Raw genomic sequence first — 17886 nt, 5'->3', positions numbered from 1 at the left:
AAGTATATCTCCAGATCATCTTTGACTCCCAGTTACTTCCAATTATTATATTATCAGTTCAGTTTCGATTTTCAGTTATGTTATTGCCTTACATACTCGGTACATTATTTCGTACTGATGTTCCTTTTCCGGGGACGCTACATTTCATGCATGCAGGTTCAGATAGACAGACGAGTAGATCTCCTCAGTAGGTGTTTCCCGAGTTCAGCCTGATCGGTAAGCTCCATGCCTTTCGGAGTTGCCAGGTCTAGAGTGTTGTGTACATCTTATGTATATCTGTATATATGTTATGGGGGTAGGTCGGGGCCCTGTTCCGATCATAGTACATCTATCAGTAGAGGCTTGTAGACATATCCTGTTGGTTAGTGCAGTATGTTGGGTTTGTAGGCCTGGTATGTATAATTTGGTGGTTTGTCAGCTGTAGTAGCTATGATGGCCTTTTCAGCCTAGCTTTATATTGATGTTTAGTTAGCGCTAGTTTCCATTCAGTTTTATATTTTTCTTCGCAAATTGTCTTGCAAGGTGGCCCCATGGCCAAAGTATGACATTATGTGTTCAGAGTCCCTTAGTCGCAATTTGGTACGCCAGGTTAGGTGAGGCACCGGGTGCTTGTCTCGCTCCTAGGTTCGGGGCGTGACAAACTTAGTATCAGAGCAGTTCTATCCTAGGGAGTCTACAAGCCGTGTCTAGTAGAGTCTTGTTTATAGATGTGTTGTGCACCACATTATATAAGCAGGGCACTACAGGGCATTTAGGAGTTGGTTACCCTTCTTTGAAATCTAAATCGTGCTATAGAACTGAGTTATAGGAAATTTGAATTAAACTTATGTGTTGGTGTTTGCATGCACAGATAACGGTGACTAGGAAGACTACGGCTAGCCAGAGGAGAGATACAGTAGTAGGTGAGGGGACCAGCAGGGTACCCCCAGTAGATGGGGCCCAGTCTGAGGCTCAAGGTGAGACCCCTACTCAGCCATTACCGGCTCCTCCACCAACTATAGAGATTCCTAGGGAAACCGCACATCCAGTTCCCCCTCCACTTCCATCAGATCGGGACTTAAGGAGTGCGGTGCATTTGTTGACACAGTTGGTAGCTACCCAGCAACAGGCTAGGGCATCAGCTTGTGCGGGAACTTCTGAGGGGTCTGGGAGTTCAAGGGTCCGAGAGTTTATTGCTTTGAGTCCCCCAGAGTTCACGGGGACAGATCAGAGGGAGGACCCACAGGATTTCATAGATCAGCTTCACAGGATCTTTCGTGTTATGCATGCCACGGAGAAAGAGGCAGTTGAGCTAGCAGCTTTTCGACTCCGAGATATAGCCATCCTTTGGTATGAGGGATGGGAGAGGTCCAGGGGACGTGATGCACCTCCAGCTATTTGGGAGAATTTTTCAGATGCCTTCCTTGACCAGTACTTACCACGGGAGATCCGACAGGCTCGAGTCGATCAGTTTCTAGCCCTCAAGCAGGGTAATATGAGTGTTCGAGAGTATAGTCTCCGTTTTGACTCATTGGCCAGATATGCACCATCCATAGTTGCTACTATGCGGGACAGGATTCACAGGTTTATAGCAGGGTTAGCCCCAGAGTTAACCGAGGCATGTGCCACCGCTGCATTGCAGGATAGTATGGATATCTCCCGGATTCAGGCATTCGCCCAGAATATAGAAAGGGGTAGGCGTCGGCAGCAGGGTACAGAGAGGGCTGAGCAAGGGCAACGTAAGAGGATGAGATTTCCCAGGTCTCAGGAGCAATATCAGGGTAGTTATAGGACCCAGTACTTCGGACGGCCACCTAGGCCTCTGCTACCTCAGTTACAGGGTTACAGGTATGACCGTTATACTAAGTCAGGACCAGGTGAGAGCTCACGGGCGTCGGGTTTGCAGCGACAGCGAGGATCTGCGCAGACATGGTCATTTCCTCCACGGTGTGACATCTGTGGTAGAGGACACTTGGGCCAATGCCGAGCAAGTTCTGATGCTTGTTATACATGTGGGCGTCCAGGGCATATGATGCGAGATTGCCCAAATAGATATTCGGGGGGAATGGCACAACCAGCGAGTTCAGCAACAAGATCATCTATGTCAGTGCATCCTTCAGGGCGCGAGTCTCAGTCTTCGGCTGGTAGAGGTCGGGGCAGAGGTAGAGGTTCTAGTTCAAGTGGTAATCAGAACCGTATCTATGCTTTAGCGGGTCGACAGGACCAGGAGTCTTCACCAGATGTTGTGACAGGTATATTAACCATTTTCTCTCACGATGCTTATGCTTTGATAGACCCAGGATCTACTTTATCGTATATTACCCCATTTGTCGCGAGGAATTTTGGTATAGTGCCTGAAATACTAAGTGATCCTTTTGCGGTATCTACACCGGTCGGAGAATTGATTATTGCTAGACGAGTTTACCGAGGTTGTACGGTGACAATTTGTAGTCGTCAGACCTCAGCTGACCTAGTTGAGCTAGAGATGATGGATTTTGATGCTATCATGGGCATGGACTGGTTGGCAGCTTGCTATGCCACAGTTGATTGTCGAGCAAAGGCAGCCAGATTTCATTTTCCGGGTGAGCCAGTCCTTGAATGGGTAGGTAATAGACCAATACCCAGAGGTAGGTTTATTTCCTATCTGAAGGCGAGGAAAATGATCGCAAAAGGGTGCATTTATCATATTGTGCGAGTTAGAGATGCAGATGCTGAGATACCTACACTTCAGTCTATTCCCGTAGTCAAAGAGTATGCAGATGTGTTTCCAGATGAGCTTCCAGGTATTCCTCCAGAGCGAGAGATTGATTTTAGCATCGATTTGCTTCCAGGAACTCAACCAATATCCGTCCCTCCGTATAGAATGGCACCTGGCGAATTGAAGGAGTTGAAGGAGCAGTTAAAAGATTTGCTGGAGAAAGGTTACATCAGGCCCAGTACCTCACCTTGGGGTGCACCAGTACTATTTGTGCAGAAGAAAGACGGCTCGCTGAGGATGTGTATCGATTATAGGCAGCTGAACAAGGTAACTATTAAGAATAAGTATCCACTTCCAAGGATCGATGACTTGTTTGATCAGTTGCAGGGGGCTAGATGCTTTTCAAAGATAGATTTGAGGTCGAGGTACCACCAGGTCAGTGTTCGGGAAAAAGATATTCCGAAGACAGCCTTCAGGACCCGATATGGCCACTTCGAGTTCCTTGTCATGTCCTTCGGGTTGACTAATGCACCCGCTGTATTTATGGACTTGATGAATAGCCTATTCCGGCCATTTTTAGATCTGTTCGTGAGAGTATTTATTGATGATATTCTGCTTTATTCCCGTTCAGAGGATGAGCATGCAGACCACCTGCGAGCGGTACTCCAAAGCCTCCGTGATCGTAAGTTGTATGCTAAGTTTTCTAAATGTGAGTTCTGGTTGAAGTCTGTAGCATTCTTGGGGCATATTGTATCAGATGAAGGGATAAAGGTGGACACTCAAAAGATTGAGGCCGTGAAATATTGGCCTAGACCTACCACTCCGACAGAGGTTCGTAGCTTTCTAGGCTTAGCAGGATACTATCGGAGGTTCGTAGAGGGTTTTTCTTCCCTTTCGGCACCATTGACGAAGTTGACACAGAAAGAAACTAAGTTTCAATGGACAGAGGCTTGTGAGCGGAGTTTCCAAGAGCTTAAGAACAGGTTGACCTCAGCTCCAGTTCTAACACTTCCAGAGGGTCTAGAGGGTTATGCCGTGTATTGTGATGCATCAGGTGTCGGGTTAGGATGTGTCCTAATACAACATGGGAAGGCAATTGTGTATGCTTCAAGGCAGTTGAGGAAGCACGAGAGGAATTATCCGACCCACGACCTCGAGTTAGCTGTGGTTGTCCATGCACTTAAGATATGGCGGCATTATTTATATGGTGTTCATGTTGATGTATTTACTGATCATAAAAGCCTACAATATATCTTCAAGCAGAAAGAGTTGAATTTGCGACAGAGGCGATGGCTTGAGTTATTGAAAGATTACGATGTTAACATTCTCTACCATCCAGGGAAAGCTAATGTTGTAGCAGATGCATTAAGTCATCGATCTATGGGTAGCTTAGCACATGTAGATCCCGAGAAAAGACAATTAGCTAGAGAGATTCATCAATTGTCTTCGTTGGGGGTTCGGTTAGTAGATTCTGAGGATGGTGGAGTTGTACTCCAAAACACTACAAAATCATCCCTCATAGCGGAAGTCAAGGAAAGGCAGTACGAGGACCCAGAGTTGGTTGAGCTGAGAGAGCGAGTTCCGCAGCAGAAGAAACCACTGTTAGAGCTAAAGGGAGATGGGGTTCTCAGATATAGGGGTCGTTTGTGTGTTCCAGATGTAGCAGGGCTACGAGACAGGATTATGTCAGAGGCACATTATTCATGGTATTCCATCCATCCTGGGTCGACGAAGATGTATCATGACATTAAGGATGTGTACTGGTGGAATGATATGAAGAAGAACATTGCTGAGTTTGTCGCCCAATGTACTAGTTGCCAGCAAGTGAAGATAGAGCACCAGAAGCCTGGAGGGCTAATGCAGACTATAGAGATCTCGACATGGAAATGGGAGGTGATAAACATGGACTTTATCACGGGTTTACCTCGTTCTAATCGTAAGTTCGATTCCATATGGGTGATAGTCGAAAGGCTCACGAAATCAGCTCACTTCCTACCGGTCAGATCTACATATACAGCAGAAGATTATGCCAAGTTATATATTAAGGAGATAGTGCGGCTACACGGAGTACCAGTTTCTATTATATCTGACCGTGGGGCTCAGTTTACAGCACATTTTTGGAGGTCATTTCAGAGAGGTTTAGGGACTCAGGTGAATCTCAGCACAGCTTTTCATCCACAGACTGATGGACAAGCCGAGCGCACAATTCAGACGCTCGAGGATATGTTACGAGTATGTGTGTTGGATTTTAAAAGAAGTTGGGATGAACATCTACCTCTTGTCGAGTTTGCATATAATAACAGTTACCACTCCAGTATTCAGATGGCTCCGTATGAGGCTTTGTATGGGCGTAAGTGCAGATCTCCTATCGGGTGGTTTGATGTTGGGGAATCTGGGTTATATGGGCCAGGCCTGGTTCAACAGGCCATAGAGAAAGTAAAGCTTATCCGGGAGCGATTGTTGACAGCTCAGAGTCATCAGAAGTCATATTCTGACGTGCGGCGACGAGACTTAGAGTTCAGGATTAATGACTGGGTATTCTTAAAGGTATCACCTATGAAGGGCGTGATGAGGTTTGGCAAGAAAGGCAAGCTTAGCCCACGGTATATTGGGCCTTATAGGATCATTCGGAGAGTGGGCCAAGTAGCTTATGAGTTAGAGTTGCCCTCAGAATTGGAGTCTGTCCATCCGGTTTTTCACGTATCTATGCTACGAAAGTGCATTGGCGATCCTACCCGAGTGGTGCCCACGGATGATGTACAGATTACAGAGGACTTGTCATACGAGGAAATTCCAGTTGCCATCCTAGACCGACAAATCCGCAATCTACGAAATAAGGAGGTAGCTTCCGTAAAGGTTTTATGGAGGAGCAAGAATGTAGAAGAGATGACGTGGGAATCGGAGGAAGAAATGAAGTCTAAATACCCCCACCTATTTCAAACTGAAGGTATGGTTCGAGATGGGACGCTACAACATAGCTCTATGTAGGCTAGCAGGTCATCAGGTAAGCTTTTATTTTTCACTTTCAATATTTATGATTTACGGTCGGTGAGGCAAATTGCTGCTATTTATAAAGATTGGCCATATGTGGCATGCATAGTATGTTACTGGCTACGTGCAGGTTGGTTTTAACCTAGTGTACGAAGGATACTTTGGCAAAATTTTCCAAAGTCTCTAAGAGTAAACATTCGAGGACGAATGTTCCCAAGGGGGGAGTGATGTTACACCCTATATTTTCGTACGTAAAAATGCATCGTAAGCAAACTAATGTAGGAACAAAAATGAGATAATATTTAAAAGTATATAAAGTAAGTTAATCAAGTTACCTCTGAGGTTACAAATATTGAAGATCATGAACAACAAGTACAAAGAGGATTGGACAGTTCAGAAGCTAAAGCAATTAAATAAAACAATGTTTCGTCGAAAGTCGACAAGTTGGGAATGTTATAACATGTACCTTTGGGGTGAGACTAGGGTGATTAACATGATAAGGAGATTATGTTATGATTTATATTAGTCGTATGACATCCGTGTGTTATGTTTTAATGTCAAGCGAGTTGTGGAACAAAAGTCGATGAAAGTCATCACAAGTTACACTCATAAGTTTTACTGAAATTTTGGATCAAATGTAACTGCGATTTTCTCCCAATATACTTAGAGTTATGGGGTGTTCCACCCATCAAATTAAATATCTATGAGTCTATTTTCCAACGCATTAAACCGTTTGTCAATACGACATTGGAGTAGAAAGATATGGGCATTTGTGCGATACTGCGCAAGCTGCTAGGTGACAAGTAGGTGTGTCACCTACTTGCTTAAATGAAAGCTCAAAAATGGGCCATTTCGGGTCGTCCAAAGAGGCATTTTAAGGGCCTATTTTCTTCATATATTAGACTTAAAATAGAGCATAATAACCAGACATAAGCTCTGCAAAGAATCCTCCCAAAAATTTCCCACAAACCCTAATTGATTTTCTCTCCCTTTCAAGTTCCAATTGAAGGTAAAACCTAGAGTTTGAAGAACCAAGATAAGAGCTGAGTTATCCAACAAATAAGGTGAGTTTACTTATATCTTTCATCCAATTTTTCTTCTGTAAATTCATGGTAAGTCGTTCTATAATTGTAAGAACTCACGGGACGGTGATCGGAAGCCGTGAGTTCGAGTTATTCACTTGTAGCGGACTGTTTTGTGGACTGTTTTGTGTTGCTGTTGGGCTGCGTGTTTTACTACTATTTTGTGGAGTTTTGGAGGAGGAAGGGGGTTTATAAATACCATATAAATGTAGGGTGGTTGGCTGGTCGTTCATCATAACATTTTCGGGTCGTTTGACACTACTACGGTGGTCGTTTTGTGTACGAAGAGATTGGGGTGTGTTGGGCTATTTTGTAGTATTTGATGGTGTATATAGGGCTGGAAAATGATGTATATATGTTGTTATTGTTCTGTTCTTATATTGTTGGTGTTATCTTGAATTTGGAGGAAGTAAGGATTATAGGGGAGATGCTGCCCGTTTTAATACAAAATAAGTTTGTCGTTTGTTGTGCGATAGTTGTACCTTTCGTAACTTAATGATAGTATTATTATCGTTCTTGTAGATTAAGGTGCAAAGAGGTGAGTTCAACTTGGTGATTGGAAAGATTGTGATAAGGTATGTTAAGGCTAATCCTTCCTTCATTTTGGCATGATCTCGTAGCTACATGTGTTAGTAATGAGACAAAAAGAGAAGTTCATATTCATGAATTTATTCACACTATTCTAGTCTCATAAGTTACAATATTATTCCTTATCGAGATTCTATATTCAATTTAGTATTGTCTTCTTCCAGTCAAGAGAGCAACAAGCCTATATATACAGTATTACAGTATTTTCATTACCATCGAGCTATAATCGATGGGCAGGCCCCTATTGGGCAACCACTGATGAGATGGAAAGTTATATACCGAGCCTACTGTGGCCGAGCGCCTATGAGCGAGCCCAGCATGGTCGAGATACATAGCCTAGTATGGCTGAGCGCCTATGAGTGAGCCTACTATGGCACAGCAGTTATATATACCGAGCCTTATAAGGCCGTACAATTATTTTACTTACTACATTGAAGGAGTTGAGTCAGTATCAGTAGGTAAGTATATCTCCAGATCATCTTTGACTCCCAGTTACTTCCAGTTATTATATTATCAGTTCAGTTTCGATTTTCAGTTATGTTATTGCCTTACATACTCGGTACATTATTTCGTACTGACGTTCCTTTTCCGGGGACGCTGCATTTCATGCATGCAGGTTCAGATAGACAGACGAGTAGATCTCCTTAGTAGGTGTTTCCCGAGTTCAGCCTGATCGGTAAGCTCCACGCCTTTTGGAGTTGCCAGGTCTAAAGTGTTGTGTACATCTTATGTATATCTGTATATATGTTATGGGTTGGTCGGGGCCCTGTTCCGATCGTAGTACATCTATCAGTAGAGGCTTGTAGACATATCCTGTTGGTTAGTGCAGTATGTTGGGTTTGTAGGCCTGGTATGTATAATTTGGTGGTTTGTCAACTGTAGTAGCTATGACGGCCTTTTCAGCCTAGCTTTATATTGATGTTTAGTTAGCGCTAGTTTCCATTCAGTTTTATATTTTTCTTCGCAAATTGTCTTGCAAGGTGGCCCCATGGCCAAAGTATGACATTATGTGTTCAGAGTCCCTTAGTCGCAATTTGGTATGCCAGGTTAGGTGAGGCACCAGGTGCTTGTCTCGCTCCTAGGTTCGGGGTGTGACAACTGGCTCCTCAACATAAGATAGATCTTTGTCCAACTGGATTGAGCTGAAATCCAATACATGAGTCGGATCACTGTGATACTTCCGGAGCATGGACACGTGGAATACCGGGTGAACTCCTGCTAGGGTGGGAGGTAAGGCAAGCTCATAAGCAACCTCCCTAGCTCGCCGCAATATCTCAAAAGGACTAATGAACCTCGGGCTCAGCTTGCCCTTCTTTCTGAACCTCATGACACCCTTCATAGGCGATACCCAAAGCAAGACCCGCTCACCAACCATAAATGCCAAATCACAAACCTTACGGTCTGCATAACTCTTCTGCCTGGACTGGGTTGTGCGAAGTCTCTCCTGAATCACCTTCACCTTATCCAGGGCATCCTGGACCAAATCTGTACCCAACAATCGGGCCTCGCCTGGCTCAAACCATCTCACTGGGGACCGGCACCGCCTACCATACAAAGCCTCATACGGTGTCATCTGAATGCTGAACTGGTAACTGTTGTTGTAAGCGAACTATGCAAGTGGCAAGTATCGGTCCCATGACCCTCCAAACTCCATCACACAGGCACAGAGCATATCCTCAAGAATCTGAATCGTGCTCTCGGACTGCCCGTCCGTCTGAGGGTGAAAGGCTGTGCTGAACTCCACCTTAGTACACAAATCCTGCTGTACGACTCTCCAAAACTATGATGTGAACTGTGTACCTCTGTCTGAAATGATGGTTATTGGAATACCATGAAGGCGTACAATCTCTCTGATATAAATCTCAGCCAACCCCTCAGAAGAATAAGTGGTCAACACTGGAATAAAATGAGCTGACTTGGTCAGCCGATCCACGATCACCCAGATAGCATCGAACCTTCTCAAAGTACGTGGAAGTCCAACTACAAAGTCCATGGTGATTCGCTCACACTTCCACTCTGGGATCTCTAACCTCTGAAGTAATCCACCCGGCCTCTAGTGCTCATATTTAACCTGCTGACAGTTGAGACACATGGCCACAAACCCAACTATATCTTTTTTCATTCTTCTTCGTGCTGCCTCAAGTCCTGGTATATCTTCGCGGCACCCGGATGAATGGAGTACCGCGAGCTATGGGCCTCCTCAAGAATCAACTCCGAAGGCCATCTACATTGGGCACACAGATCCGGCCCTGCATCCTCATCACACTGTCATCACCAATAGTCACATCTCTGGCATCACCTTGCCGAACCCTGTCTTGAAGAACTAGAAGATGAGGATCATCATACTAGCGCTCCCTGATACGGTCATAAAGAGAAGACCAAGCAACCGCACAAGCTAATACCCGGCTAGGCTCTGAAATATCCAATCTCACGAACTGGTTGGCTAAGGCCTGAACATCCAAGGCTAAGGGCCTTTCAGCTGCCGGAAGATATGCCAAACTCCCCAAACTCTCTACCCGGCGACTCAAGGAATCCCCGGGTGGTACAATATAGTGATATCAGTCTTTAAGTAGCTCCAACCACCTCCGCTGATGCAAATTAAAGTCCTTCTACTTGGACAAGTACTGCAAACTCCGGTGGTCAGTGTAAATCTCACAGGGAACACCGTACAAATAATGACGCCAGATCTTCAGGGCGTGAACAATAGCTGCTAACTCAAGATCATGAATTGGATAATTCTTCTCATGCACCTTCAACTGTCTAGACGCGTAGGCAATCGCCCTACCGTCCTACGTCAATACCGCCCCAAAGCCAATCCTCGAGGCATCACAATAGACAGTGTAGGACCCTGAACCTGTAGGCAATACTAATATTGGGGCTGTAGTCAAAGCTTTCTTGAGCTTCTAAAAGCTCTGCTCACACTCCTTGGTCCACCTGAATGGAGCACCCTTCTGGGTGAGCCTGGTCATAGGTGGTGTAATGGATGAAAATCCCTCCACAAAGCGACGGTAATACCCCGCCAAACCAAGGAAACTACGGATCTCCGTAGCTGATGACGGTCTAGGCCAACTCTGCACTGCCTCCACCTTCTTCAAATCTACCTTGATCCCATCACAAGACACTATGTGGCCCAAGAATGCCACTGAATCAAGCCAGAATTCACACTTAGAAAATTTTGCATACAACCTCTTCTCTCTCAACGTCTGAAGCACGGTCCTCAAGTGCTGCTCATGATCTTCCCAAGACCGAGAATATACCAGGATGTCGTCAATAAACACAATGATAAAGGAATCAAGATAAGGCCGGAATACACTGTGCATCAAATGCATAAAGACTGCTGGGGCATTGGTCAGCCCAAATGACATGACAAGAAACTCATAGTGATCATAACTGGTCCTGAAAGCGGTCTTTGGGATATCCGACTCCCGAATCTTCAACTAATGATAGCCAGAACGCAAGTCAATCTTGGAAAACACCCTAGCACCCTGTAACTGATCAAATAAATCATCAATGCGAGGCAAAGGATACTTGTTCTTCACTGTAACCTTGTTCAGCTGCTAATAATCAATACACATACGCAAAGAACCATCCTTCTTCTTCACAAATAAGACCGGAGCACCCCAAGGTGATACACTGGGCCTGATGAAACCCTTATCAAGCAACTCCTGCAACTGCTCCTTCAACTCCTTCAACTCAGGAGGAGCCATACGGTAGGGAGGAATAGAAATGGGCTGAGTGCCCTAGCTACAAATCAATGCCGAAATCAATATCTCTATCGGGCTGAGTGCCCTAGCTACACATCTGGAAAGTCCCTCACTATTGGAACTGACTCGACTGTAGGGGTATCAATACTGACATCTCTCACATAGGCCAAATACGCATCACACCCCTTCTCAACCATTCGCTAAGCCTTAAGAAATGAAATGACCCTGCGAGGAGTATACTCTAAGGTACCTCTCCACTCTAATCTCGGCAAACCTAGCATAGCCAGCGTCACGGTCTTAGCGTAACAATCAAGAATAGCATAATGGGGCGACAACCAGTCCATGTCCAAGCTAACATCAAAATCTACCATACTGAGTAATAACAAATCGGCTCTGGTCTCAAAACCACTAAGAGCAATCAAACACGACCGATATACGCGGTCCATAACAAGAGAATCTCCCATATGAATAGATACATAAACAGGGGAACTCAAAGAATCCCGAGATATCCCCAAATGTGGAGCAAAATAAGAAGACACATATGAATATGTAGAGCCTGAGTCAAATAATACTGATGCATCCCTATGACAGACAGGGACGATACCTGTGATGACTGAATCTAAAGCAACGACCTCTCAACGGGCTGGAAGGGCATAGTACCTGGCCTGGCCTCCCCCTCTAGGGCGACCTCGACCTCCCGGACCTCCACCTCGAGCTGGCTGAGGAGGTGGGGTGGCAGCTGGTGCTGGAAGAATTACCGGAGGACCCGGTGGAGCATGTGGAGGCTGATAAGTCTGTGGAGGTGCACCCCTCCTGGATCTAGGACAATCTCTAACCAGGTGACGAGTGTCACCATACTCAAAACAACCTCTCGGAGGACGCGGCGGCTGAGATTGACTCGGACCTGGCCTGCTGGACAGGCCGATAGTAGCACCTCGAGTAGGAGGCATACTGGATACTGGCGGTGCATAATAGGGCTCCTGAGGTCTAGGAGGAGCTGGAACACCGCTGGCTGCTGGAAGAGCTGAATGAACAGGGCGACTCACAAAACCCCTACCATAGTGTGCTGCTGGTGCACGAGCTCCTGAATAATGACCAGTCTCTCGAGACCTCTTGGCCTCTCTCTCCTCTCTGTCCCGGGCAAACATGCCCTCCACCCTCCTGGCAATGCTCACTGCCTGCTGATACGTGATGTCCATCTCCAACTCCCTGGCCATACTAGTCCGAATACTGGGGTGGAGTCCCTCAATGAAGCGACGAACCCTCTCTCTGACTGTAGCAACCAGAGCCGGCGCATGGCGAGCTAACTCACTGAAACGGACTGCATACTCCGACACAGTCATAGCACCCTGACACAACTGCTCAAACTCTGCGCGCCAAGCATCCCTGAGGCTCTGAGGAATATACTCACGCAAGAATATCTCTGAAAACTGAGTCCAAGTGAGTGAGGTTGCCTCGTCCGGACTACTCAGCTCATAGGCACACCACCACTGGTATGCTGCTCCCTTCAGCTGGAAAGCGGTGAAAGAAACCCCACTCGTCTCTACAATGCCCATAGTGCGGAGAATACGATGACACTCCTCAAGAAAACCTAGAGCATCATATGAAGCTAGTCCGCTGAAAGTAGGTGGGTGGTACTTCTTGTACCTCTAAAGTCTGAGCTGCTCTGCCTCAGAAGCAGCTACCCTGATCTCATGCTGAACCGGAGCCAATGGGGGCATAGGAATATACTCTGGGGCCTGATCAACCTAGACCCTCTTCTCAGGAGTGCGGGCTGCGGGAGTTTGTGCCCCTCCCTCAGCCTGAGATGTAGCGGAGCTATCGGAAATAGTCCTGCCTGAGCTAGAGTGCTGAACATGCTCAAGAACTGAGCTAAAGTCTCCTGGAGGGCTGGAGTAGCAATAGGGATCTCCGGCGTTGGCCCTCCAACTGGAGCTGCTAGGGGCTCTTCTGAGGTAGCTCTCGTAGGTGCTCGGGTTGCACCACGTGGTCGTCCTCTACCCCGACCCCGGCCTCTGGCGGCTCTGGCAGAGGGCCCGGGTGCCTGATCGTCGGTCCTCCCATTGCGGGTCCTCACCATCTTTGAGAAAGAATAGAATAGAATCTTAGAATATTTGATGTCAATAACTCGCACGACAAGGAAATCAAAGAAATATGATTGTTCTTAACAGTTACATAGCCTCCCGAAGATAAGTACGGACGTCTCCGCACTGATCCGCGAGACTCTAATAAACCGGCTTGTGACTCGTGACTCCTATGAACCTAGTGCTCTGATACCAACTTGTCACGACCCCAAATTAACCCTCCGTAAGGTGTCGTGGTGGCACCTAGTCTTTACGACTAGGTAAGCCTACTATTGCTAAAAATATAAAGAAAATACAACATTTTAAGGATAAACAGCATATTATAAATAGCCAAGAGTAGTACAACTCGGCATATACAAAATAATTTCCCGAGACCCGGAATATCACTAAGTCACAAGCTGCTATAATCTATGTAACTCTATACAAAAGTCTTAAGATAATAAGGAAAGTCTCTAGACGAGGGAGTAGAAGGGGACTTCGAAAATCTGCGGATGCAAGCAGAAGTACCTTGAAGTCTCCTAGAATCAGCAGCACGTACTAACCCCGAGGCTGATAGCTCACACCTTGATTTGCGCACAAAAACATGTGCAGGTAAGGGCATGAGTACACCACAATGGTACCCAGTAAGTACCAAGCCTAACCTCGGTCGAGTAGTGACGAGGTCAGGTCAAGGCCCTACCAGAGTAAATATAATAAATTAAACAGTAAAAGATATAAGTGAAATTTACGGTAACATAGTTAGAGAAATTATCGAAAATTTAACAGTTAAGGGAGCCCTCGGCTCAAAACAAGGTAAACACAGTGGGAAAAATCTCTCGGGATACCATCCCGTAGTTTCAAATGAATATGCAGTACAGGGGGATCTCCCGGAATACGTCCGTAGTCCCAAAGTAAATATGCAATATACAGTACAGGGGGATCTCCCAGAATACGTCCGTAGTCCCAAAGTAAATATACAGTACAATGGGGATCTCCCGGAATACGTCCGTAGTCCCAAAGTAAATATGCAGAGCTGGGGGATCTCCCGAAATACGTCCATAGTCCCAAAGTAAATATGCAGTACATGGGGATCTCCCGGAATACGTCTGTAGTCCCAAAGTTAATATGCAACGCAAGATGAAATGACAGGTATGACATCGAGATATACAGTTTATACTGGACACAGATAAGGCAAATGAGGACTTAGCTAAACATGACGCACAGAATGTCAATTAGGCAGTTAAAACACGTAAACATGCTTTTCTAGTCTAAACTACACAATTAAACATATTAGTACGACTTAATAAGAGAAATAATTTATGATTTAAAAAGGTTAAACAGGATTTTTGCAATAATAGCCCGTGTACGTACTCGTCACCTCACGTACACGGCGCCCACACACAAAATAATATCAAGATATCCTAATGGGGAAGTCTCCAATACAAGGTTAGGCAAGACACTTACCTTGAACCGCTCAATCACCTTGGTAACACGTTCTTGCCACGAGTATCCGACTCCAAATGGCCCGAATCTATTCAAATAAATTGCATAATGTAAATATAACTACAAGTAACTAATTTGGCTAATTAATTCGAAGCTAAAGCGTGAAATTACGAAAAATGCCCAAAAAGTCACCCCTGGTCCATGTCTCGGAATCGGGTAAAAGTCGTAAAATACGAAAACCCATTCACACACGAGTTTACTCATACCAAAATTGCTCAAATCCATTACCAAAATCACGATCAAAACCCCAAAATTCGGCCTAAGAATCTTTCTCAATTTTTCATCACAAATCCGAAATTAAATGATGAAATCAACCATAGATTAGTAAAATATAACCATAAAGGAGTTAGGAATCATTACCCAAAAACTTCCTCCAAAAATCTCTCCAAATTTCGCCTTCTACCGAGCTCTCAATCAAATTTTTGTGTTATGAACTCAACCCTTGTTATTGAACCTTAAATTCTGCCCAGGTGCATTCTTCTTCGCGAACATGACATCACGATTGCGAACGCGATGAACAATCTTCCACTGGCCCAAAATTCCTCCTTCGCGAACGCGAGGGGACTCTCGCGAAAGCATACCTTTCACTGACGATTGACCTCAAATTTTACAACCGATGCCGAAACCTATCAAATCACGTCCGATTGACCTTAAATTTTGGGCACAAGTCATAATCAACATTACGGACCTACTCCAACTTCCGGAATTGAAAAACGACCCCGATATCAAAAATTTCACTACCTGCCCAAAACTCCAAAAATTCGACTTTCGCCATTTCAAGCCTAAATGAGCTACGAACCTCCAAAACACAATCCGGACATGCTCCTAAATCCAAAATCACCTAACGGAGCTAACAGAACCGACAGAATTCCATTCCGGAGTCATCTTCACATAGTTCCGACTACTGTCCAAATCCTAAGGCTTAAGCTCTCATTTATGGACTAAGTGTCCCAAAACACTCCGAAACTCAAAATCAATCATCCTGGCAAGTCACAATAGCAGAAAAAGATTTGGAAAAAGCAGTTAATAGGGGATCGGGGCTATTACTCTCAAAACGATCGGTCGGGTCGTTACATTTTTTGACCTAATTCTAGTAATGCCTCGTTCAAGTCTGTTCTCCAACTGCTTCAGCTCCCTTACGTTCAAAGAGCTTAAGCCTTCACCAACCAGATGCCTGTGGATATAAAATTAATGTTATAACTACTATAAAACAATTGAATTAGTTTTAAGTTCATGTTAAATTTTATGCAATTAATACATTGCCTGTTTGAATTCTGGATCATCTGTATCTGTTGGAGCAGCTTTTTCGATTCTTGTTGGTAAAACTACGTCCATGATAGCCAAAAGAATTAATTTTAATCCGGCAACAATTAATTAAAATAATATGTGCTTCTGTATATGTGGAAATATTGAAAGAATAAAAGGTTTTGCTAAATTAATTACCTGAGCATTGAGCTCTTGAGTGGTGCAAGCATTAGAGGTTTCTGAGGTTGCTTTCTTGTACTGATCAATAGTTGCCTTAATTCTGTGTATAGCAGAAAGGTTTCAACATGTTACAATAATAAACCATAAATTTATTTAGAAAATAAAATAAAGAAATTAAAGTCGTTAACAAGGAGCAAGGATGCATCTAATGCAATAAATTCTTTTCAGCAGATATAATTTATCTCGTGAAATAAATAAACCGGGAACGTAAGCATTTTAATCTCTATATATCCACACTGAAACAAGGAAAATTTTGATGGTGTAAATTCATCTCTTGCTAGATGGGAAAAGAATATGGGAAGCAATTAGTTTCAGGTACTTTTTTTGTGCATAAAAAGATGTTAATAAAACTGAATGCTAAAAATGGAAACTGTATTGGTAGAAAAAAAGACATGATACGTGGACTATCAACAAGCTGACGAGGCATGACACATGGAACATCGATGTAAGGACAAGTGGCACTCTTAATTTGACGAATTAAAGAATGCAGAAAAAACACGAGAGAAACACCAACGGGGTTACATTAAGGAAAGAACCAGACCAGACAACTGTTAAAGGAGAAACATGAGCGAAATGAATGAATGCTGCAAAGAAGGAAGGGAAATCGATACAATTATAAGGAATCTTTAGTCATAAATGTATATGCTACGGTAATATATGGTAACAGACAATCAATACAATTAATACCATTAGTGAACCCAAATTAAAAATGGGAACCTTTTTAATTGTATGCTCCTATATAAGAACAAAAACCTCATTCGTAATAGAGGTTACGATTATTATTGAAATCCACACTATTATTCTTTGCTTATTTCTCCAAGCTTTATACCTTAATTTGTGGGAGTGATTATTAGTTCATTCCTTATTTTCCTTTGTCAATCATTCCCATTCTTTGATCTATTCTTCAAAAATTATTGGGAAAGTGAAGTACGTATTGGTTATTAGTAATCCGATTTCTTCTAGATATTGACTTTGACCGAGAAATCTATTTTTGGTTAAATAAATTGGTTTCGTTACCGAGAATCTGATAATCTGTTCAATTTCCAATCTTTAACAATCAAATATGTCTACCGTCAATGACAACAACCAGATGAACCAACAGGGTGCAACTCCACCACACCACACACCAACGGGATCCCCACAACAGTCACGTGGAATTTCGCCTGCAAGGTCCACTTCTTGCACTGATGATCAACACGGAAATTACCAAACTATGGAGCAAGATGCTCTAAATCAATTGATTGTGGAGCACGTGAATAATGCGCTGCAAGCTTTTGTCAGTGGATTGCCTAATGCGGTGCAAACTCTAACACCCGTTAGCACGACAACTTTGGAGAACCCGTGTTCAGGGCTTCATAATTCTGGAAGTGGAGAAAATCCCAATGATTCCCGTGATGGAGGGTCAGGTACTCCCAATAATTTTAATTTACAAAGTTTAGTGCTAACTTTGCAGAAACTGTTGAAGGAACAGAACGATCGTATAGGGCATATACAAGATATCTCTTTTGCTGAGCTTGCAGATTCATTTATAAAAGTACATTCGGGAGCTCAAAAAGTTGAGAAAAGGATGGAAGACACCTTTAAGGTTAAACAAGGGAATACAGAATTGCTCAGAGAGTTCGTAGACAGATTCCAGCGGGAGAGGATTATGTTACCTCGAGTACCTAATAACTAGGCGGCTATGGCATTTGCGAGCAACCTGAACGTGAAAAGTACAGAAGCCACGAGGAGGCTGAAGGAAAGTTTGCGAGAATTTCCAGCAACAACTTAGAATGATGTGTACAATAGGTACA

At 44.1% G+C, this 17886-nt stretch overlaps 1 protein-coding gene across 1 annotated transcript in view; it reads right to left on the bottom strand.

Annotated features, from left to right (window-relative positions):
• LOC142175780 (MADS-box transcription factor 58-like) overlaps window positions 1-16851 on the bottom strand; it is a 36662-nt gene extending 19811 nt beyond the window's left edge. Inside the window, exons 1-4 of the mRNA XM_075242776.1 lie at window positions 16847-16851; window positions 16052-16133; window positions 15872-15933; window positions 15693-15782 (exon numbers count right to left, since the gene is read on the bottom strand). Of these exons, the coding sequence (XP_075098877.1) occupies window positions 15693-15782; window positions 15872-15933; window positions 16052-16133; window positions 16847-16851 (239 nt within the window). The remainder of the gene's footprint in view (window positions 1-15692; window positions 15783-15871; window positions 15934-16051; window positions 16134-16846) is intronic.
• Between the last annotated feature and the right edge of the window lie 1035 nt (window positions 16852-17886).

Source organism: Nicotiana tabacum, chromosome 22, assembly GCF_000715075.1.
Source record: "Nicotiana tabacum cultivar K326 chromosome 22, ASM71507v2, whole genome shotgun sequence".
NCBI lineage: Eukaryota > Viridiplantae > Streptophyta > Magnoliopsida > Solanales > Solanaceae > Nicotiana > Nicotiana tabacum.
The sequence above is the reverse complement of the archived record's forward strand: the minus strand, read 5'-3'. Positions and strand labels throughout refer to the sequence as shown.